Here is a 25,188-nt window from a genome sequence, read left to right on the forward strand (position 1 = left end):
GAGGTGGAGGAGCTGCTGGTGGTGGGGGTGGATTTGGAGGAGGAGGTTCTGGGGGTGGGGGTGGATTTGGAGGTGGAAGTGGGGCTGGATTTGGAGGAGGCGGTGGAGGTGGATTTGGGGGTGGGGGAGGTGGATTAGGAGGAGGAGGAGGAGGATTAGGAGGAGGAGGAGGATTAGGAGGAGGAGGAGGATTAGGAGGAGGAGGAGGTGGAAGTGGATTTGGAGGAGGAGTAGGTGCTGGTGGAGGAGGTGGTGGGGGCGGGAGTTATGGAGTGGGAAGCGGAGGAGCTGTTGGCGTTGGTGCCGCAGTTGGAGTAAGAAATGGGCAAACGGTCCGTGTGACAGCGGTGACAACAAACAAAGCTGGAGAACAGAAATAGGGCTATTGAAATTCTCCTTCTGATCATTTTACCTTTTAAGATTGGCAAGGTTTAGCTGTAAAAGAATAATGTCAAACATTATATTTCCAAATGATCCTGTATTAGATTTCTAGAAAAATCTCTTCAATGAAAGGACGTAGTCCTTTATTGTAAATCCAATTATACGTATTTGCATTATTCTAAGAACTACTGCTTGTAACCCCTAGCTCCCAGTTATATAACAATTCCGTACACTGAAATACAGGAAACATCTCCATTGTTAGAGATAACTAAAAACCAACTATTACAAGTTACCTCCTCATCTGTAGGCCCACTTAATGTAAGTCTATAAATGATAAGTGATCATGTATCTGTGTCTTGCCACATATTGATTTAAACTAGGGTCATTGTAATGATGTTTCATTACAGTTTAAACTCAATAAAAATTGAAGAGCTTCTGTGGATATGACAGATATAGGTTACAGTAATCTATTCATTTATTCAGTTTGCAATTCAGTCTCATATGTATCGGAATCTGTTATTTACCACTGTACGACACAATAAATTGTAATAAATTGTTTTATAATGGCTAAAGATTGTATTACTCTCATCCTTTTTAAAAGCAAAAGAGCAGCGAATTTATACAAATGAATGATCAAAGAATTAGCACTTTTCAATTTTCTTGTCAAACCTTTAGGGTATGTCCCACAGAACTATGGATGAAATAAGAATTAATCCAGGATGCCAATTTTTCTGGTTTCCAGCCATTTGCAAGCATTCACAGCAAAACGCACTTTCTCTCCGCAATACTGTGCGAATATGAATCGTATGAATGACATGTGTATTGAGAATGTGTGGCTGATGTATTACGAACAAAAGTGGGAAGCATTGCGGAAGCCGTCCAGGGTATCAAAGAATTCTTATTTGTTGCATCTCTGCATTTTCAGTGAACATTATCTTATATTAGTTTTACCTCATATTCATTTTCAGTCTTACATTTCTGCTTTCTCTATTCAATTCGTCTATCAACTTTTGCAATTCAATCCATGATTCACTATACATAATCTATGTTTGCCAGCGGTTATATAAGTGGATGAGCTACCTGGTGGAGTAGTGAGAGCTTTGGGTGTGGAGGAAATGTGCCCCCTAAATCTCGATGAAATCATTGGCAACAGGAAAACGGATTGGGTTTAAGGAGATGGACAAACTGTCTCTTCGGCTTTTACTCCTGATGCCTGGTGGTTGATCTTACTAGAATTAGTATGAACCGGCATTAGTCAATTGCCTTAGTTAGATAGGCACTGCGCATCACAAGGAACTGGCTATCCTTTGATGTATCTAGCCAATGAATCTTCTTTCTGATGAGACTCTTTGGGTCAATAAGTATAGGAGGAGATGATGATGATATATATATATATATATATATATATATATATATATATATATATATATATATATATATATATATATATATATATATTCCAAGAGATATCATGTATAAATCAGAGACGTGTTAATAACAAGCTATGGTTATCCTTCCCCGAATACAGTTAACCTTGTCTTGAAGGATAAGGAATAGGGTAGGATACGTGGGTGAGAGGGCCGTTACAACTCCCGATCTCAGTGTGCTACAACTGACACATTTCCTGTTGATCCATTCCTTTTTGCAGATGCCATCTTGGACGGTTGCTTGGAGTTTTTCTGTCTGTTTTCTTAGCTTTTTGAGTGATTTAGCAATCATGGATGCTTCAGCTTCTTCCTCATTGGCTAAGTTGAGCACCCTTTTCTTGTGTGCTGGAGAATTATGTGTCTTCACCCTGTTTTTCATTCGATTTACATGCCTTTTATCATCTGTGGCCGGCATCCAGTCAGTGTCGTTTCATCATGTATCCAAATAGCTCAGAAATGCTTAGTTATCTAGTCATTTTATTGTAGGAATATGTTTTACATTATTATTTTACAGTTTGGTATGATTATGGGTATCCCAACCCCTTTTTTATGGTGTTACTTAAGTGTTTTTTTATCAGCATTAACTTAGGTTAGCTCCACCATGGCCGGCAGCCATACTTGGTGATTTTACACTTGTGCACCATCTCCTTTTATCACCTAAACTTACTGGTTCCTTGAGGCTGCCCATCCTCCCATGCTGTCGACTCCTTAGAGCAGGCAGCTGAGTTCCTGAAGGTCCCTTTGGGAGTTGGATAGTGTTTTAGAGTTGTCCTAGGGTGACTGTTTTCACTTTCCACTTAGCCTATATGTTTGGGAGGTGGCACAGGTCTTGGGAACTTGTTCCCTGTGTCTACTTCTTGTTTACCCATTGGAATGCATTACCCCCTGTTCTAATAGTGACAGGTAGACCCCCTTGTGCCGCCTTACCCATTCTCAGGCTTCCCTCTTAGTTTTTGGTAGGCTATGGCTGGTTGTGAGGACTTGTCCTCTGTGCCCTATCACTGCAGACCCCTTAGAGCACTATTCCTGTTCTATGGGGCAGTCAGGCCACGCCTTACCAATTTCTGAGCCTCCCATCACCACCCTTTCCCTGTCCCTTGTGCCTGCTGTAACGAAAGCAGTAGTGGAGGGTTGACCATTGCCAGAGCTAGAGGAGTGCAAACCTGTCTCCCTAGCCCTTCTTTATGATTCGCACACTTGGGAGGATGTTCAACATACTTTTACTATTGGAAAGCTACATAAAGACATAGGAGATGAGCAGTTTAATGAGAAACTGCCTATAATTCCCAAATCACTTTTAAGGGAAGAATTGGAAACTAAAGAGAGACTGTCTGCCTCTTTGTCCTTCTAATCTTATCTAGAGATGCTCATTGGAAACTATTCCAAATTTGATCTCTTCCCAGTACTGGTAAAGACTCACCTAGCCATGTTTCAGAAATCTCCATGTAGAGAACACGTCCTAGCCACTGCTATGATCAGGCATGAACCTAGAAAGCTGATCGACTCCAATATTTGAGGGAAAGACCTCTTCCCCAAGCTATTGGTTAAGGAAGTCATGGACAAAGCAGCTCAGGAAAATAAGAGCCTTATAGAGAAGTGGGGTATGTCCTCTAAAAGGAAATTTACCCCTAGTGATGGACCTCAACCCAAGAGCAAGAAGCCCAGAGCACACTTTAAGGGAAGGAAATCCTTTCCTGTCACGACAGCCTCAGTTGCAGCCATCCCTCAGACTGTGTACACAGTTCCCCAGCAGTTTGTATCACAGTCTCTAGCCTTCAACTCGATGTATGAGAGAGTCACCACTAAATTTCACCCTGTCAGAGCTCTAAAGAGGAGCACCATTGGCAGGGGAAGGTCTGAAAAGGGCGGTCAGTCTAGAGACTGAAGAAGTAGAGGCAAGGCCGTTAAAGATGCAGGTCCTTCACAGCAACAATGAGGAGCTCCCGGTAGAGGGACGACTTCACATATTCAGGGATCGACGGAAGCTTGATTCCTGGGCTCACCGCATAGTCTCAAAAGGACTAGGCTGGAAATCAAGACAGAAACCACCTCAGTTTAAAGGGTCCTTCCAACTCACAACCCCATTCTTGGAGGATTATGTACAGGATCTTCTCCGGAAGCAAGTCATCCATTGCACAAAATCCATGAACTTTCAAGGGTGGCTATTCTGTGTCCCCAAGAAACATTTGAACTTTTCAAACTATTCTGGACTTGACCCAACTAAACTAATCTATCTGAACGACAAGTTCCAGATGCTAACTAACTCGCAAATACGGACCCTACTACCCCAGAGGGCCTACACTATCTCCATAGATCTTACAAACATCTATTAGCATCTTCCGATAGGTCAGCACTTCTCCCACTACCTTGGTTTCAGACTGGCAAGACAGGCCTTTGTATTCAGCGCTTTGCCCTTTCAGCTCAATATAGCTCCTAGGATTTTCCCGAAGCTAGTCGACGCCATTGTCCAACAATTACAGAACAGAGGCCTCCAGGTGATGGTATACCTGGATGAAGTTTTCATACAGCTCAAGAAGTCATAAAATTCCTACAGTCTCTGGGCTTTCAGCTTAACTTCGAAAAGTCAGGGTTGTCTCCAGCTCAAGAATTCCAGGGGCTAGGACTTCACTGGAATCTAAAGTCACACACCCTCTCTCTACCGCAAGATAAGAGAAAGGAAATCGTAAACTCTGTCAGGTGCGTACTCTGTTCAAGAGTACTCATCAGGCAGCAATAGGAAAGTCTTGGGTTCACTGCAGTTTGTTTCCGTGACAGACCCAAAGATGCCAACAGAGTCTGAAGAAGAAAGGCATCAAATGCTCGGAGAGATCTTCGCCACAAAACTCCTATCTTACTGCGAAAGCAGCTCAAGCCGTGGTCCACTGCCAAGAGTTTATCGACACACATCCTTCTACAGTACCCTCCTCCGTCCGTGACAATTCACATTGACACTTCAGAACAAAGTTGTGGGAGAAACTCCCCCTCCAGAAAAGTACAGGGTCGGTAGTCAATCACATTTCAGAAATTTCATTTCAATATTCTGGAAGCTATGACAGTGTTTCTGACTTTGAAGAGACTGAACCCAAAGATGAAATGACACATCAAAATAGTCATCGACAACAGGACGATGGTCCCCTGTGTCAACAGACAGGGCTCCAGATCTCCTCAGATCAACCATGTGATTCTAGCCATCCTCACTTTAGCAAAGCGGAGGAATTGGCATCTCTCAGCAGTTTACTTCGAAGGGGTTTGCAATATGACGGTGGATGCCCTGTCAAGATCCAAGTCTGTGGGTACAGAAAGGTCTCTTGATGCAAAATCATTCTGTTTCATTCTAGAGCAAGTATCAGAACTGCAAATTGATCTTTTTGCAATGAGCCTCAATATGAAGCTTCCCCAGTATGTAGCACCAAACTTAGATCCAAAAGCAACAGGAACGGATGCGATGTCTCTGGATTGAAACCAGGGGCCTCACATCTACCTATTTCCCCCATTTAACCTCCCAATGAAAGTCCTGAACAAACTGCTTACTTTTCAGGGAAAAGCAGTTCTAGTGGCTCCCAAATGGCCCAAGCGCAATTGGTATGCTTTCGTTCTGGAACTCAAACCTCTCCAGGTCCCTCTACCATCTCCAGTGTCGTCCCAGGATGTTCAACAGAAGACTGTCTTCATTTCCTCTTGGATAACAAAAACCCTTCAGCTGATGATTTTCTCGCCCTTGCAGATCAAAGATAGTTCGGAGTTGCAAAGGTGAGAATTGACTTCATAGAAGAGCACACATCCAACACCACGAAACAACAATATTCTCATTGCATGATCAAGGTTTGGCCTCTACAACTATTGCTTTGTGTAAGTCAACACTAACTAGACCGATTGCTTATGCTTTTGATATTGAACTCAATAGCGAGGTGTTTGATCAGATCCCGAAAGCTTGTGCTAAACTGAAACCTAATGCTCCTCCCAAGGCTATTTCATGGTCGTTTGATAAAGTCATGCACTTTGCCTCTTCAATAGATAATGCCTCTACCTCTCTGAGGGATCTTACTCAAAAGTCTATCTTTTTGCTTGCTATGGCTTCTGGTGCTAGAATCAGTGAGATTGTGGCCCTTTTAAGAGATGATGGCCACATTGAATTCTCGGAATCGGGGGAGGTAAATCTTTACCAAGATCCTCTATTCTTGGCGATAAACAAACTTCCCACGAAACGTTTGGGGCCTTGGAAGATTGTTCCACTACAGAAGGACCCTTCTCTGTGCCCTGTGGAGTGCCTTGAGGCCTACCTGTTAAAGATCTGGGCCTTTAAAGGAGGTCAACTTTTTAAAGGGGAGACGACAGGATCTAATCTTTTTCTGAAACAGCTACTCTCCAAACTCACCTATTTCATCAGAAGGGCTGACCCTGATAGTATACCATCGAATCATGACCCTAGAAACGTTGCCTCTTCCTTTAATATTTTTCCAATCTATGTCCTTTGCGAGCGTACAGGCTTACTCAGGATGGAAATCTTCAAGTGTTCTTCAAACATTACTTACGTCAGTTGCAAGAGATTAAACATTTTGTAGTGGCCCCTCATGGTGTGATTAAACCAGCTTCTTCAGTGTTGTACATGGAATCATGAACTGTACAGTTGGGACTTCTCAGTCTACATTGTGCAAGGAGACCAAGGTTCTTCTTTTTAATGTACTATTTCATATTGTAAAAAGTCAAAGGTGATATTTTCCTTTTATGTCACGAATGTTACTATTTTACGACTCTGTAACATAATTTTGGGGCTGAGAAACTGGTTTTCTGTATATATCTACTGTATATAATGTTGCATTGCTTACTGTTACATGTATGAAAATTTGGAAACAATAAAAGACTACTGTTCCTTTTTTATTTCATTTCATTGCACCTACTGTACAAAATAGTGTACCTCAATTTTTTAACCCTCCTTTTATAGACTTCGGTCTTTTCGTCTACTGGAGACAAAGAGCTTCACAGTAAGGGACTGTGCTATTGATTTCCTTAGCTCCTACTTTTTGCAAACATATCACTTACACTCATAGTTTGGTACCATAGTTACCAATGCTAAAGAAAGTATGCGTATGCCTATGGGGTTTGAAGGGTTAAAACTCTCTTGGCCACAACTGAGAATAATAATTCTCTGGTATACTTCCATCAGGACGACATGGCTCGAGCACAAATAAAACGGATTTTGCCATAAGAAAAATCTATTTTTGGGTGAGATAGCCATGTCGTCCCGACGGCTCGCCCGTTACTTTTCAACCCCTCCCAATTCTCAGTGTGGGGCCTCGCGTCATGCGATGGCTGCTCCTGGAATGGTTCAACAGGATATGTGTTAGTTGTAGCCCATTGATATCTGGAGTTATAACGGCCCTCTCGCCCACGTATCCTACCCTATCCCTTATCCTTCAAGACAAGGTTAACTCTATTTAGGGAAGGATAACCATGGATTGTTATGAATACGTCCCTGATCTATACACGATATCTCTCGGGATACTCATTCTGGAAGTTAGAACTCTGTGATACCTCTAAGGTAAAATTCTCTGGTATATCACTCACAGAAACATCCCAAGTAGAAAGTTGCCATATACGTGTATGTAAACATTCACAAATATGTTGTGTATTAAATATATATATGCAATATATATATATATATATATATATATATATATATATATATATATATATATATATATGTCTATATATATATATATATATATATATATATATATATATATATATATATATATAATGCGGGTGTGTTTGTGTGTGTATGTGTGTGTATGGTATGAATAGTGATATATATTGTATACATGTATGTAAACATTCACAAATAAGTTGTGTATTAAGTATATATATATATATATATATATATATATATATATATATATATATATATATATATATATATATATGTGTGTGTGTGTGTGTGTGTGTGTGTGTCCATATATATATATATATATATATATATATATATATATATATATATATATATATATATATATATATATATATATATATATATATATGTATATATATATATATATATATATATATATATATATATATATATTTAATGCGTATGTGTTTGTTTGTATGTGTGTGTATGGTATGAATAATGATATATATTTAAGTTAACTTCATCTCCGTACCAGTTACTTTATTATAACATATCCATAATGAGAAAAGTGATAACAATATCATCATCCTCTATTACAAATTTTATATCTATCGTTTTGTAATGTAATACCATCCCTGCTTGCTTTGCAGCACTACTTAAAATAAGTATAATGAAAACATACACACCAAGTTACTTTCCATTTATATAATTTTACCCATCACATTTATTCCATCGCACATATCTAAATTTCCTCACGAGCAATAATGCTGTCAGAATATCAATAGACTTTTACTTTCGGGTTCGACTTTCTTTCATGTCTTCTTGGTATAGCTGTGTATAGGCAGGATTTTAAAAATATTCTTATTGGGAGAAATGAGGGCATATCATCGTTAAAAAAGCAGCGTTTTCCTAATAACTTAATAATAGCCGTACTTCATTGATGTAAATTTCCACATTGAATTTGGGTATTATTGCGTTGACAATCTATTTATTGAATATTTTCCATGATATAACACACAGGAGGTTTTTTAAAACAGTTTGAATATAGGAAAACATAAACCCTCAAATATAGCCTCTGTACCATGGTCTTCTTGCAATGTCTTGGTGTAGAGTTCTCTTGCTTAAGGGTACAATGAGAAAAACTACTATCCTATTTCTCTCTCTCTCTCTCTCTCTCTCTCTCTCTCTCTCTCTCTCTCTCTCTCTCTCTCTCTCTCTCTCTCTCTCTCTCTCTCTCTTTTTAAGTTTTTATAGTTTATATATATGAAAGATCTATTTTACTATTGTTATTGTTCTTTAAATATTTTAAGTATTTTATTTTAATTTTCCATTAATTCTCTTGTAGATTATTTATTTCCATGTTTCCTTCCCTCATCGGGCTATTTTGCAATGTTGGAGCCCTTGAGCATATAGCATCCTGCTTTTTCAACAAGGGTTGTAGCTTAGCCTGTAGTAATAATAATAATAATAATAATAATAATAATAATAATAATAATAATAATAATAATAATAATAATAATAATAATAATAACTTATCCTTTAATTTCTTTGTAGGTTTTGTTACAATGTGTCGTGAAAACCCAATTTTATCTAAATTCAAAATACCATAAGTTTATAGACGTCATCTCCATTTAATAGTCCATAGTTGCAGTCACATTTAGATTTCGTTTTACTTTTTAATAGAAAGTGTAAATGCTATGAAGATAGTTGTTCTACGCTAAGTCAAGGGCTTGAAAATATACAAGATTTTCAATAGACTTCTGAATGAGGAAGTTGTGTATTTTATCATAGAAATACAATGGAAATGGAGTCTTCTCTATTTAATGTTAGTAGTTAATGAACGATGAAAATATCATTGAAATTTTCAAGACTAGATATGCTATGCTATTTCCACCCGGGACAGTTATGGAAGAAAAATGAGAAAATTACACAATGTTTGCATCCCTTTTCGCAAATGCGTTACGTTGAATGACAGTTGACTCAAGTCCAGTTCTGGCTCACTTTTATATACAATCTTTGGTCACCAATATTCCATCGCTCTTGGTTCGCAAATTATACACTATGTATCTGGAATGCATTCTTATAATTCGTAGTAATTCGTATTATGGCTGTGGTAGGTATGTTATACATTCGGTATACATACACAATACATAAGCTCTCATTCCGCTACCAATACGCAATTACCCGTGAGTTGAGGATAAAGGCCGAACACATCGAATAACAGAGGATGCATTGTGTCTGAATTACAAATGTATTGAATATGAAATTCGAATGTATAACGAACTCCCATCCGCAATCAAAATTTTGAGCAGTTCAAAATCCTTGGAGCGGAAAAAGCAATCAGTACGGATGCATTGCGGAGATTGGCCAACTGATTTCAGCATGAATCACGAATAATGAGTATGTTAAGCGAATATCGTTCGTTATTCTCTCGCAATTCACCCTTAAGCCCTATGGGATACGGCCTTTAGGATGAATTTTCCATGAAATAACGAGATTAGTTGGAACCTGATTATGATGAATAGCTAAAAGAAAGGCGAAGTAAACTGTCGAGCATTTCTAGAGTGGCCAACTCTGAAACATAATCTAGTGTTATTTTTGTTTCTATTCCTCTTCTTTAACTACTCCCGCATTACCAGCGAGATACAATTTTGATGTGTAAAAAAAAAAGAAAAAAAAAAAAAAACTTTTAAATGCTAATCGGCATTTGATTTTCCACTTTCAAATCTGCGCTGAAAGAACAAAAAGATTATTAAGAATATTTTTGGAATAAATGATAAAAAGGGAAAAATTTATAGAAATGCAAAATAAGAAGTTAAATCTGGGAAATTTTGAGTTAATAAAGAGATTATATGTAAATATTTTGCTTTTAGCAGTTGCAAATAACTTTTTGAGCTAAATGTATAATTTACAACAATAAATAGCTGTGGAACTGGTAACCTTCGGTGATAAAATTAAACAAAACATATTATGTCATACATGTTTCTGTATTCAATTGTAGGTAGGCTACAGTGCAGTACATAACTAAAAAATATTATTGGTGGATTTTATGGCAATGCTATTGCAGGTTGGGTCACAGAATTAATAATAGCTAATTGTCAATAAGGGAAATGTTACTATTCTTATAAATGGCGAGATGATATATTTTGTTTACCACCAATAAGAAAGTACTGATTTTGGTTCCGTTTGAATGTTAATACGACTATGTCAAAAGTTACAAACAGATTTAAGTTAGACTGAACCTCTTTGATGGGGTTTGTGGTTTCCCAACATCATTGGATTTTATTCAGACATGCTACTTTCATTAACATATCACAAATACAATAATTAATTCATAACAATAGATATATTTCTAGTCTTAATCTATTTACTTGTCAAAACGTATGGTGTTACTTGTCACATGGAAACGTCTTAATCGTGAGTGATTCATCTTTATTCTAATTAACTATAACTAATTGATACATTCCACGCGATGTCTCATTCTTCTTACCAGAAACATAAACATGATAAATATATATATATAAAAAAAATGAGTGTCTCTCTTGGCAAATTCTGTTCTTGCCTTTTCATTGGAAGAACATTGTATCGAGTCTAGTCAACAGAAACATCCTTTGACTGGCCAGATAGTACTACATTGGATCCTGCTCTCTGGTCATGGCTCATTTTTCTTTGACCTACACATACACCGAATAGTCTGGGGCTGGCTATACTTTACACATTTTCCTCTTTCCTCATAGACTTGACAGCACTGAGATTACCAAACAATTCTTCTTCATCCAAGGGTTAACAATTGCACTGTAATTGTTCAGTAGCTATCTTCCTCTTGGTAAGGGTAGAAGAGACTTCAGGAATGGTAAGCAGCTCTACTAGGAGAAGGAAACTCCCAAATCAAACCACTGTCCTCTAATCTTAGATAGTGCCCTAGTCTCTGTACTATGGTCTTCCACTCTTTTAGATTAGAGTTTTCATGATTGAGGGTACACTCGGGCAAACTGTCTTATTTATCTTCCTCTTGTTATTTTTTTTTTATGGAGTGTTGAACAGGATTAATAGTAGAGCCATGGATGCCCGGTGATTTATCAAGAGGTTGCCTTTTCCTTTTCTGTTTCTTTATCTTCCTCTCAAATATTAATTTACAAAATCATCCTTACTGTATTCCCTTCAGTTGAAATGGCTATCCTGCAGGGTACTTAGTCTTGCATGGTGTGTCAATTTTATCCGGTTTTTAGGTAATAAAGGTTTTTGGCAGGCATAACCACCTCTATTTTTGTTCGATGTGCTAAAATCTAAACTTGGATCATTATATCTTCGATTGTATTCTTACCATCATGGCTAAGATACCAGAGGATAGAAAGGACTTTTCTTTTTGTTGGTGATTTCAACATACACCATAGGGAGTGGTTAATTTATGTTCCTCCTAATGACTGCCATGGCTTAAGAGCTATGAACTTTGCCTCTGAAGTAGGCTGCGGGCAAATGATAAGTGAAGCTACTCACAGATCTGGTAATTGTTTGGACCTGACTGAGCATTATAACAAGTAATGTTGGTTCTTCAGTTGGGACATCTGATCATACCTTAATTTCATTAGTAGTGAAGACTGAGCTGCCTGTCCCTGATGTATCATGCTCATGTAAGATTTATATAAAATCTCAAGCAGACTAGAATAGCATCTTGAGTGATCTTTTGAACTTTCATTGGTCACAATTGTATAATACTATTGAGCCTATTGTTCTTTTGAATGGGAATCTGTTCACCATAATTGATCTCCGTATCCCTTCTCATGTGCTGAAGTATTGAGAGAAAGACAAACTCTGGTTCAGTTATGATTGCAGATATGCTTATTTTGAAAAGCAGGAGGCCTACCATCTTGGGAAGGGTAACAGATCAGATTATACTCGGAATAACTATGTTCAGCTATGAGATGTTACTCAGAGAGTTTATGCTTCAACTGAAAGGGAATACAATTTAACCATAAAAGAAACCTTTTCTGGTAAACCCAAAAGCATAAGAGGTAGGTTACCCTTAAATCTGCACTCTTTGGTTTAGACTAAACAGTTCCTCCTTTACTTCAACCAAATGGTTCTGTCACTCACTGTCCATAGGAAAAAGCAACCCTTTTTGCTGAAGTGTTTGAAAGTAAGCAGAGTGATAAGAGACTCGATCTTTTCTTGAGGCTAAACTAACTAGTTTACTTTTCGGTCCCGTGAAATTAAAACTCTATTGATGGACCTTGATCCTTATGGAGGTATAGACCCAAATGGTATATGTGCTTTGTTTTTTATAAAGACTGTTTAATTCTTAGCTCCTAAGATATTTTTTGTTTTCTGCAAGTTAGCAAGAGAGATTCTTTTGGCACTTGTTGGAGAATTGGCAATGTTACTCAATTATGTAAATGTGTTTTTGGCAGCTCTAATCCATCTATTACCTCCCAATTTCAATAACTCTCAAATTATTAATTTTATTTTTTACATCTTTTGGCAAAACGTATAAATAAATTCCCTAGTTTGCAATTTGGCTTTCGTAAAAATCTTGGGGCATATGATGCCCTTCTTACAATCTCCAATGTTGTACGAAAATCCCTTCATTATGATCAGGAGGAAGTTTGTATGATTAGCCTTGATTTTAGTGCTTCCATTGACCTTGTTAATTATGAGGCCCTTGTTTTCAAACTCAGTTGAGAGTAGGTGGGTCTTTTCTTAGCATTACTATTGAATTTTTTAGTAATAGATCATAAAGAGTGATCGTTGATGGGCACCATAGTGAGTATAGACATGTGATATCTGGTGTTTCTCAGGGTAGTGTTCTTACCCCATTACTTTTCATACTATATACAGTATACATGATGTGCGGCATGGCCTAGAAAACAAGCTCGTTGCTTATGAAGGTGATGTTACTCTCTTCGCATCAATTCCATCTCCTAGATGTAGATCTGGGTTTGTTGAATCTCTTATTATTATTATTATTATTATTATTATTATTATTATTATTATTATTATTATTATTATTAATACTTGCTAAGCTATAAGCCCAGGGGCCCCAACAGGGAAAATAGCCCAGTGAGGAAAGAAAACAGGGAAAACTAAAATATCTTGAGAATAGTAACAACATTAAAATAAATATTTCCTAGATAAACTATAAAATTTTAACAAAACAAGAGGAACAGAAATAAGATAGAATAGTTTGCCCGAGTGTACCCTCAAGCAAGAGAACTCTAACTTAAGACAGTGGAAGACCATGTTACAGAGGCTATAGAGACTCAGACAACAATATGCTTGATTTTGGAGTGTCCTTCTCCTAAAAGAGCTCCTTACTATAGCTAAAGGGTCTCTTACCCTTACCAAGAGGAAAGTGGCCACTGAACAATTACAGTGTAGTAGTTAACCCCTTGGGTGAAGAAGAATTGTTTGATAATCACAGTGTTGTCAGTTGTATGAGGACAGGGGAGAATCTGTAAAGAATAGTCCAGACTATTCGGTGTATGTGTAGCCAAAGGGAAAATGAACCGTAATCAGAAAGAAGGATCCAATGTAGTACTGTCTGGCCAGTCAAAGGACCCCATAACTTTCTAGCGGTAGTATCTCAACGGGTGGCTGGTGCCCTGGCCAACATACTAACTATAATAGAGATCTAGCTAAAAGTAATGTATGGTGCATATTAAGAGGCATGAAGTTGAACCCTAACAAAACTCAAAAGTATTGTTGTAAGTATGTCGAGGACAGTGGCTCCTCAACTTCCGGATCTCAGAAATAATAATGTTTCTTTAACTCTGTATGACTTGAAATTTTAGGTGTGATTCTTTACAGTAAATTCACTTCACAGAAACACATTCGTTCTGTTTTTTCTTCAATTGTAAAAAAAAAATGTCCCTCTGAGAAAGTCTTTTAAGATTTTCGATGATCAATCTAATCTGAAGAAGTGTTTTAATTCTTTCATTCTACCTTGTTTCGAGTATTTTTCTCCTGTCTGATCTTTTAGCTGCTGACGTCTTTTTTAATTTGTTGGAAAAGAACTTACTGTCTATCAAATTTCTCATTTCTGACCTAAATATTAATCTCTGGCACCGTAGTTCAGATAGTTCTTTATGCATGTTGCATAACATTTTTCATAATTCTGACCTTTCTCTGCATTCAAGACTTCCACGACAGTACCATCCTGTTCATAAAACTAGGTATGCAGTTATTTCTAATAGTCAGGCCTTCTCCATCATAAGCTCAATACTTCACAGTATTCTAGAAGTTTTATTCCAGCTGTGACCAAGTTGTGGAATGATATTCCTAATCAGGCAGTTGAATAGGCGAAACTTCAAAAGTTCAAGCTAGCAGCGAATGTTTTTATGTTGAACAGGCTAATAAAAGTCTCTCTTTATAGTTAATTTATGAAAGAACTATTTTTATATTTTTAATGTTCTCTAAATATTTTATTTTGATTTTTCATTACTCTATATGTGGTTCATTTATTTCCTTATTTCCTTTCCTCGTGGGAAAGGGTCTTATAGCATCCTGCTTTTCCAAATAGTGTTGTAGCTTGGCTAGTGATAATAATAATAATAATAATAATAATAATAATAATAATAATAATAATAATAATAATAATAATAATAATAATAAGAGTTTAGTCTGAAAACTTGGCACTGGAACCAGTAAGTTATTCGGGCTGTATTAAGACAGTGGAGAGAGAGAGAGAGAGAGAGAGAGAGAGAGAGAGAGAGAGAGAGAGAGAGAGAGAGAGAGAGAGAGAGAGAGAAATTTGGACATTAAATCATATTAGATAAAATATCTAATGATGAATCAATGAAAATACTGTAGTTTCATTATGAAATAGCAGTAAGAGAGACTACATTATTATTATTATTATTATTATTATTATTATTATTATTATTATTATTATTACTTGCTAAGCTACAACTGTAGCTGGAAAAGCAGGATGTTATAAGCCCAGGGGCCCTACAAGGAAAATGGCCCAGTGAGGAAAGGAAACAAGGAAAACTAAAATATTTTAGGAACAGTAACAACATGAAGATAAATATTTCCTATATAAACTATAAAAATGTTAACAAACCAGGGGAAGGGAAATTAGATAGAATAGTGTGCCCGACTGTACCCGCAAACAAGAGAACTCTAACCCAAGACAGTGGAAGACTATGGTACAGAGGCTATGGCACTACCCTAGACTAGATAACAATAGTTTGATTTTAGAGTGTCCTTCTCCTAGAAGAGCTTCTTACCATAGGTAAATAATCTCCCTTCTACCCTTACCAAGAGGAAAGTGGCCACTGAACAATTTCAATACAGTAGTTAACCCCTTGGATGAAGAAGAATTGTTTGGTAATCTCAGCGTTGTCAGTTGTATAAGGACAGAGGAGAATCTGTAAAGAATATGCCAGACCATTAGTGTATGTGTAGGCAAAGGGAAAGTGAACCGTACCAGAGAGAAGGTTCCAGTGTAGTAATGTCTGGCCAGTTAAAGTACCCAATAACTCTCTAGCGATAGTATCTCGACGGGTGACTGTTGCCCTGGCTAACCTACTACCTACTAAGAAAGAAAAAATAAAGGCAGGAATTGAGGTATGGTAAAAGGCTAAAAGTTGGGACATCTAAGTGCCGAAGGGACAAGGTAAGGAAATTTTATTAATGTTTACTGTACTCCGCGTAAAGTCATTAAAGCGTAGCCTATAGTCTCCATACATTCACCCACACACACGCGCACAAATACATTATATATAAATATATATATGTATATATATATATATATATATATATATATATATATATATATATATATATATATATATATATATATATATATATATATATATATATATATATATATAAATGCATCCGAGCTTTAAAATATTGTTCAGAATCATTTAAATTTCCTTACTTCAATTCTAAGCTTCAACTGCACAAAATATCTCAATGAGATATCTTGTAGACAAACATATATATATACACACATATGTATAACTAAGCTACGTCTAGTTTCTAGTTTCTTAATGATAATAGTGATAACTGAAATAAAACTTCCTATCAATTATGCAGTCTATTAAAACGGTCCAGATCATACATTATTAATGAATTACACTTCTACGATTGATAGAAATGTTCATTAAATATCATTATTATGTCGATAATCCTCATCATTATTTGCCTGCCCATTAAAGACATTAGGAAAATAGTCTGTAGAATACAAAGGCTTTATTTGACCAGGCCAGTCTAAGTTCCAGGAATCCAGAGAAGGAAAAGCAAACAAAAGAAATCTCGTAGGGGTTTAGTAAGGGTTTATAAGCTACGGACACCGATGCACTTGGGGTAGTTCGGCACAGTGGAGAGCCGGTAAAGGTGCTGCAAATTAACTCTTTTCATTTCAACTTAAGAAAAAAGGTATTTATTATATGTTAAATAGCTTGTGTGTGTGTATATATATATATATATATATATATATATATATATATATATATATATATATATATATATATATATATATATATATATATATGTAAAAGGTGTGTGTTTATGTTATCTTTAATTATATAGTTTGAATATATGTTGTATCTGTTGTCGATAAGACAATATCTTCTCTCTTTACCATCTATAGGAACACTAACCTCTAACCTATCATTTGCCTATTTACCAATATCCATCTCTTATCAAATTTTCTCTTATACCGGATTTTCCTAGTGAATAAATTCCTTAAGGTTGTACTTTACTTCACCTCCCGGCTTCCTTCTGTTGCTCACATCTAACACAACCTTTTATATCCTTATTTAGCCATATTTAATTGATCCTCTAACATCGGTCACTTCTTTGCTCAGAGTACTCAAAACGGATCTTGGTGAAACCCAAAGCTCAAATTACTAAATCTGTCATTTTTTATTGACTCATTAGTTTAAGCGTTGAAGGTCTTTCCGTCGCTGGTCCTAGTTTAGAATTATGCTCTCATTCTCCAGTTTCAAATTTTGTCTATCTAATCTATAAGATAGAGTCTAAGACTTTCTAAACTAAAGGAATTCAGCTGAATAATTAACAGTCCCTCTTTCATCTCCTAACACTCTTCTCAATCCACCGGGTTGCTTTTTCTTTCTCTTAGCTTAACTATTATTCGGACAGCTGTCCCTTCGAGCCCAAAAAAAATTCATGTATATATATATATATATATATATATATATATATATATATATATATATATATATATATATACTGTATATATTTATATATATATAATATGTGTATATATATAATATGTGTATATATATATATATATATATATATATATATATATGTATATATATATAAATATATATATATATATATATATATATATATATATATATATATATATATATGTATGTATATACATATGTGTGTGTGTGCTTGGCCATGTCTGGAAAATATTTGTGCATTTAAAGAACTACCAAATATACAAGAGTTGAAAACAAAGCTCTTTATGCCTTACTGTGATACTGCTTTTGTTATATAAGTATTATAAGTTAATTTCTCTTTTGTTTACCATATTCCCGATATTAATATCTGGGCTGTTCCATTTTCATCATCATCATCTCCTACGCCTATTGACGCAAAGGGCCTCTGTTAGATTTCACCAATCGACTCTATCATGAGCTTTGAATTCAATACTTCACCATTCATCATCTCCGACGTCACACTTCCTTTTTACAAACAGTAATTGTTTACTAACAGTAAATTTTACTTTACTGGAAAACATCTTTTCAATGGTGTGTGGAAGAATCAACTGTGTCCGTAAAAGGAACCTTTGTGTTGTTGTTCATGATATATATAAATATATATATATATATATATATATATATATATATATATATATATATATATATATATATATATATATATATATATATATATATATATATATATATATATATATATATATATATATATATATATATATATATATATATATATATATATATATATATATATACACAGAGAGATATGTACTATATATATATATATATATATATATATATATATATATATATATGTATATATATATATATATATATATATAAAATAACCCACAATGTATGAAAAATAGTAGTTTATTTAGCTTTCGAAGGGACCATCTCCCTTCCTCTTCAGAATACAAATGGTTACAAATTTTTGAAAAAGAGGTGTACAGAAAGGTTCGTAAGAGATAAAAAGCCCGTTACAGTCTTAGCGAATATTAACATTTCACGGTGGTTTGTTTACATCTTTTAACAATTCCTTAAAAACAGTTACATTGTTTTTTACAATATTATTTAAAAACTGATCCAATTTAAAATTACTTTGATATATATCAAAATTATTAGAATTCTGAATTAAAACAGCTTCAATCAATTTCCGTCTATGTGTATCAGGCGTTGATATCAATTTATCCATATTCTTAAAATCTATTGGGTGATTTTCCCGTGTCATATGTTTAAAAACAGCGCTATTTTCATCACCTCTTCCAATGGAATCTCTATGTTCTCTTCTTCTTCTTTCAAAATCTACTGATTCTCCTATGTATACTTTATCACATGAACCACATGGTAGTTTATATATACATACTTGTTTGGCAGTATTTCCTTTCCCTGATTTTGTCAACACCTTTTTAATAGCTAAATTATTTCTATATAACCATTTGTATTCTGAAGAGGAAGGGAGATGGTCCCTTCGAAAGCTAAATAAACTTCTATTTTTCATACATTGTGGGTTATTTTATTTATCATAAATACACGAAAAATTGTGTATTTTAATGTATATATATATATATATATATATATATATATATATATATATATATATATATATAATGTGTGTGTGTGTGTGTGTGTGTGCGCGCGCGCACGCTCACGCGTGTATCAGTGACGCTCTTTTAGTCATACCAGGCCCTTACATTAACCATATTATATTAACTTTTGTATTCTTTCATATTCTAGGCGAGATCACTATCAAGAGAGTATCAATGAAGGAAAGCATGATGGCTCTGCTGATAGCAAGTCTTATAAATGTGGCCCTTGCTAGACCAGATCTTTTAAGCGCAATGAGTAAGAATGGTCTAGATGGAGACTCTCCTAGCAATACACACCAACTCAAATATTGGATCGATGGAGAAAAAGTTGGAGAACATAATCGGATTTACAAACCTGAAAAGAAACACATTACTTCCGACTACAGCAGATGGTATCATATCCCACCCACTGACCAGGGTGATTCTGGGACTGCAAGTGAGAGCACTTCTTGGAGTAGGCCTACTGGAGGCAACAGTGAAAGATTTGGAGTAGGAGGTCATGAACGTGTGGGAAAGGGTGAGAGGTATGGCAGAGGAGCAAGAGGATGGGGAGGAGAAAGTGAGTACGGCTTTGGAGAAAGCGAAAACAGAAAACATAAGGATAAAAGGAGTGTTGATAGCTGTGGAGGAGAAGGTGGTGAAGGATTTGGAGGAGGAATTGTTGATGGTGATGCACTTAGAGGGAGAGTTGATTGTGACAGAGGTAGTGAAATTGGGGGAAGTGGTGGAGAAGAGCAATTTGGCATTGCATTAAAAAAGGACATTAAAAATGTCGGAAGTGAAGGATTCGGAGGAGCTGAATTTAGTGTGGGAACGGGATTTGGAGGTATCAAATTTGGTGGAAGAAGCGGAACATTTAGAATTGGTGGTAGACTTGGAGGGGAGACATTTTGGGAAGGTGGTAGATTTGGTGGAAGAGGTGGAGGTAAAGGTTTTGGTGGAGGAGGAGGTGGTGGGTTTGGAGGAGGAAGTGGAGGGTTTGGTGGAGGAGGGGGTGGTGGGTTTGGGGGAGGAGGAGGAGGAGGAGGAGGTGGAGGATTTGGTGGAGGAGGAGGTGGTGGGTTTGGGGGAGGAGGAGGTTTTGGAGGAGGAGGTGATGGAGGATTTGGTGGAGGAGGAAGTGGTGGGTTTGGGGGAGGAGGAGATTTTGGAGGAGGAGGAGGTGGAGGTCTCGGGGGAGGAGGAGGTTCTGGAGGAGGTGGAGGGATTGGGGGAGGAGGAGGTGGTAGTGGATTTGGAGGAGGTGGCGGAGGTGGATTCGGAGGAGGAGGTGGAGGGTCAATCATTACTTCAACCACTTCATTCCCAACCATTCCTTCTGTAACGCCAGTTTTCTAAGTAGTGTAGGGAGTTATGTTTCAAATGCTTGCTTTTAATTACATGATTTTCAAAAAGGATTTCTCAGTAATTGTATAGTTGATTAAGCACAGAATATATACATGTACCATTCAGGGTATCAGTGTTCTGAGAGTGTATGTGCCCTTCTAATTAGTTACTAACTTTGTTAAATATTTTGTTTATCAGAGCATGAAATAGCCGGCACATTACTGATGATTATATATGGGCTTTGCATTATTGTATATGATAGAATCTATGATCATATCTGCCGGGAGGAGATCCACTATGGAATCTAAATGTTGCTTTTCTGTGTATCATTCTTGTTTTACTATTGTTAATAAAAAAAAAAAATATGTGAACTGGCATACTGTGTTATTTAAATTGCTACACCTATTGTATATTTTTGAGAACAGCAGGTCGTGTTAATTAAAAACACTGTGCATAAATTTTTACCAAGTAAACCACCTGGTATTTTACATGTATCATTACATTTATATCCATACACATACGCAAAAATCGTCTTTAGTACAATAATATGATTTATTTCTTATCCTAAGTTAAATCCTAGAAAATTTGCAGGAATGGCTCAGGTATAATTCTGAAGCTGGTGCCATCCAATCACAAATAGAAATTGCATTTGGAGATTTTTTACACCCTTAAATTATCAAAAAAAAAAAAAATCTAATTCCACTGTACCGACGAATTCTTTACTCATGTATTTGGATTGTATTGCTAGGCCTCTGCTTCACAAGTAAAGACAACATACATTGTGAAATACAAAATGAAGAGTTCTTTAGAATTTTATCTGTCAATAAATTCTTGGAATTTGGATCATGTGGCTCGATTCCAAGGTAAGGGACACCATTAGTGCCTCTTTCACTGACGTTTCGTTTTCCCTATCTCTTCTCTTTTCCTCTTTGCCGTTCAAGCAGAGACTGATCCTATGATCAGTGCCCTATAGGCTCCCCCAAACTCCCATCCTTAGTTCACAAGGATGGTGAGGTTGCAGACACTAAAAAAAACTAACGAGTTTGAGCAGGACTCGCACCCCAGTCTGGCGATCACCAGGCAGAGACGTTATCAATAATAAATTCATGTTTTCTTTATCTGATTTGTCTGCGTAGGTATATCACAGTGCAAGTTTGTGGACTTACTGTGACTTTGGCTGGAAAGAAAAGTTACCAATCCAGCTATAAAGAGTACAGTGAGACTTGCGTAATCCTGCCACGTTTCCAAGGAAGGCGACCAGTCTTTATGGCACTTCCATTCAATTTTTTTTTTTTTTAACGAGTAAAAATTAATTAGCATAGTAGGACAGGGAAACGGTTAATACTAATTCTAACGTGTTTTGTTTTTCTTTTTTTTTTCTTTTTTTGTTTTTTACATTGATAACCAATACTACAAAGCAGCTGTTATTTGAAGACCACAACAAATTAAATTATTCCCGGTCAAAATTATGGGTGCACTTGATTTTGCCAATAAATTAGCAATAATATCTTAATGACATCATTGGCAAATATAATAACACAATCACTGAAAATATATTACCTTTGGGTTGATGAATTTGAACCAATAGGACCGGCGATCGAGGTTATTCAGCGCCAAGTTCAACAAGGGAGAAAACCCCACATACAATTGTCCCATGAAATTGAAATGAGTAGTAGGTTGGCCAGGCCACCAACCACCCGTTGAGATACTACCCCTAGAAAGTTATTGGATCCTTTGATTGGCCAGACAGTAATGCATTGGATCCCTCTCACTTGTTACGGTTAATTTTTTTCTTTGCCTACACATACACCGAATAGTCTGGCCTATTCTTAACACATTCTTGTCTTTCCTCATACACCTGACAACACTGAAATTACCAAACATTTCTTCTTCGCTCAAGGGGCTAATTACTGTATTGTAATTGTTCAGTGGCTACATTCCTCTTGGTAAGGGTAGAAGATACTTTTTAGCTTTAGTAAGCAGCTCTTCTAGGAGAAGGACACTCCGAAATCAAACCATTGTTCTCTAGTCTTGGGTAGTGCCATAGCCTCTGCACTATGGTTTTCCACTGTCTTGGGTCAGAGTTCTCATGCTTGTGGGTACACGCAACCACACTATTCTATCTTTTTGTTTCTTCTTGTTTTTTTTTTTTTTTTTTTAAATGGGGTGTTAGGCAGGCTTAATAGTGGGCCATGGATGCCTGGTGGTTTATCAAGAGGTTGCCTTTTCCTTATCTGATTCTATTTTTTCTCGAAACCACCCTTGCTGTCCTTCCTTCACTTGAAGTGGCTATCCTGGAGGGTATTTAGCCTTGCATGGTGTATTGGCTCCTTCATGTTAACCAGTTTTTCTGACTTTTTCTATAGTCTAGGGGTTTGATCAATCACTTTATTTATATTCCTGTACATATTGTTTCAGTTATCATTCTTGTAAATTTAGTTTTTGTATGATGTCTCCTTCTCTTTACCATTACGTCTTATGCTGTCTGGAGACATTGAGCAAAATCCGGGACCTGTAAGTCCTAGATTTCTTCAGTGTCGTCTACTTTATTGCAATATTCGTGGTCTTCATGCAAATTTTCAAGACCTTACAGTTACGTCCAGACAGTATGATATTCTTTTGTGCTCAGAAACTTTGGTTTCATTTGAGCTCCTTATAACTGGTTTTAAGAAGCCAATAATGTTGAAACGTGATGCCATCCCTAGGACTAGGGGAATGGCGGTGTAAATTAGGACTGAGTACCCTGCTTCTCATAACTCCTGCTATGAATATAGATGTGAGATTCAGGTAATAACAGTTTCAGGCAGGCATAACAATTTCTATTTGTGTTCAATCTGCCGGAATCTAGACAAGGATGATTCTATCTTTGATTGTCTTCTTACCATTATGGAAGATGATAGAAAGGCCTCTTTTGTCTTTGTTGGTGATTTCAATACTCACCATAGGGAATGGTTAAGTTCTGTTTCTCCTACCGATTGCCATGGCTTAAGAGCTTTACATTTTGCCTCTCAATCACGCTGTGAGCAAATCATAAGTAAAGCTACTGATAGGTCTGGTAACTGCTTAGACCTCGTATACAATGACTCCCCTGGCGTTATAACAGGTAAAGTTGGTTCTCCAGTCGGGAGATCTGATCATCCCTTGATTTCATTAGTAGTTGAAGACTTAGCAACCTGTCCCTGATGTATCATACTCATGTAAGATTTATATGAAATCTCAAGCAGACTGGAATGGAATTTTGCATGATCTTTCGGGATTGAATCGGTCACAATTGTATAGTAGTGTTAATCCTGTAGTTTCTTTGAATGGGAATCTAGTCAACATAATTGATAGGCGTATCCCTTCTAGTCTACTAAGGTACCGAGTGAAGGACAAACTATGGTTCAATGACGATTGTAGGCATGATTAACTGGAGAAGCAAGAGGCCTATCATCTTTGGAAAGTAACAGATCAGATATGACGTGGAATAATTATACTCAGCTTAGAGCTTTTGCTCAGAGAGTTTATGCTTCAACTGAAAAGGAATACAATTTATCCATGAAAGAAACCCTTTCTGGTACAAGTCAGGAACATAAATGGTGGTCTACCCTTAAATCTGCACTCATTGGTGTGAATGCAACAGTTCCTGCTTTACTTAAACCATATGGTTCAGTCACTCACTGTCCAAAGAAAAGGTAACCCTTTTGGAAGATGTGTTTGACAGTAAGCAGAGTAATGAGAAACCCGAACTTCCTCATTCCTGTTTTCCTGAGGCTAAATTAATTAGTTTAGCTTTTTTTATATCGTGAAATTAAAGCTCTGCTGATGGACCTTGGTGCTTATGGAGGTGTAGACCCAAATGGTATTTTTCCTTGTTTTTTTATAAAGACTGCAGATTTCTTAGCTCCAAAGTTATCTGTTATTTTACACAAGTTAGCAAGAAGAGGAGCTTTAAGCACTTGTTGGAGAATTGGTAATGTTACTCCACTATGTAAATGTGTTTGTGGTAGCTCAAGTCCAACTGATTACCGCTAAATATCCATAACTCCCATATTATCTAAAGTTTTTAAACGTCTTTTGGCAAAACGTCATAATAGGTTTGCTGAAGGTAATCATCTGTTCCCTAGTTTGCAATTTAGTTTTCGTAAAGGCCTTGGAGCATGTGATGCCCTTCTTACAGTCTTCAATGCTGTATAGGAATCCCTTGATTGTGGTCAGGAAGTTCGTATGATTGGCCTTGATTTTAGTACAGCCTTTGACCGTGTTAATCATGAGGCCCTTGTTTTCAAACTCAAACAGTTGGGAGGGGGTGGGTCGTTTCTTAGCATTATTATTGAATTATTAAGTAATTGATCTCAAAGAGGTGTTGCTGATGGGCACCATAGTGAATATAGCAATGTGATATCTGGTGTTCCACTGGGTAGTGTTCTTGGCCCATTACTTTTCGTACTATATACACATGACATGTGGTTTGGCCTAGAAAACAAGCTTGTTGCATATGCAGATGATTCTACTCTCTTTGCATCAATTCTATCTTCTAAATGTAGATCTGGACCTAGGGTTGCTTAATCCCTTAATAGAGATCTAGCTAAATTTAGTGCATGGTGCAAATTATGGGGTACGAAGTTGAATCCTAACAAAACTCAAAGTATGATTGTAAG

At 36.5% G+C, this 25,188-nt stretch overlaps 1 protein-coding gene across 1 annotated transcript; it reads left to right on the forward strand.

Moving 5' to 3' along the window:
• The first annotated feature begins 16,668 nt into the window (after positions 1 to 16,668).
• Positions 16,669 to 20,560, forward strand: LOC137615433 (uncharacterized). Its single transcript, XM_068345343.1, has 2 exons — positions 16,669 to 16,815; positions 19,371 to 20,560. The coding sequence occupies exon 2, from the start codon at positions 19,397 to 19,399 to the stop codon at positions 20,558 to 20,560; it is 1,164 nt and encodes a 387-aa protein (XP_068201444.1). The 5' UTR covers positions 16,669 to 16,815; positions 19,371 to 19,396.
• Positions 20,561 to 25,188: the final 4,628 nt, after the last annotated feature.

This window comes from Palaemon carinicauda, chromosome 1 (assembly GCF_036898095.1).
Source record: "Palaemon carinicauda isolate YSFRI2023 chromosome 1, ASM3689809v2, whole genome shotgun sequence".
Classification (NCBI taxonomy): Eukaryota; Metazoa; Arthropoda; class Malacostraca; order Decapoda; family Palaemonidae; genus Palaemon; species Palaemon carinicauda.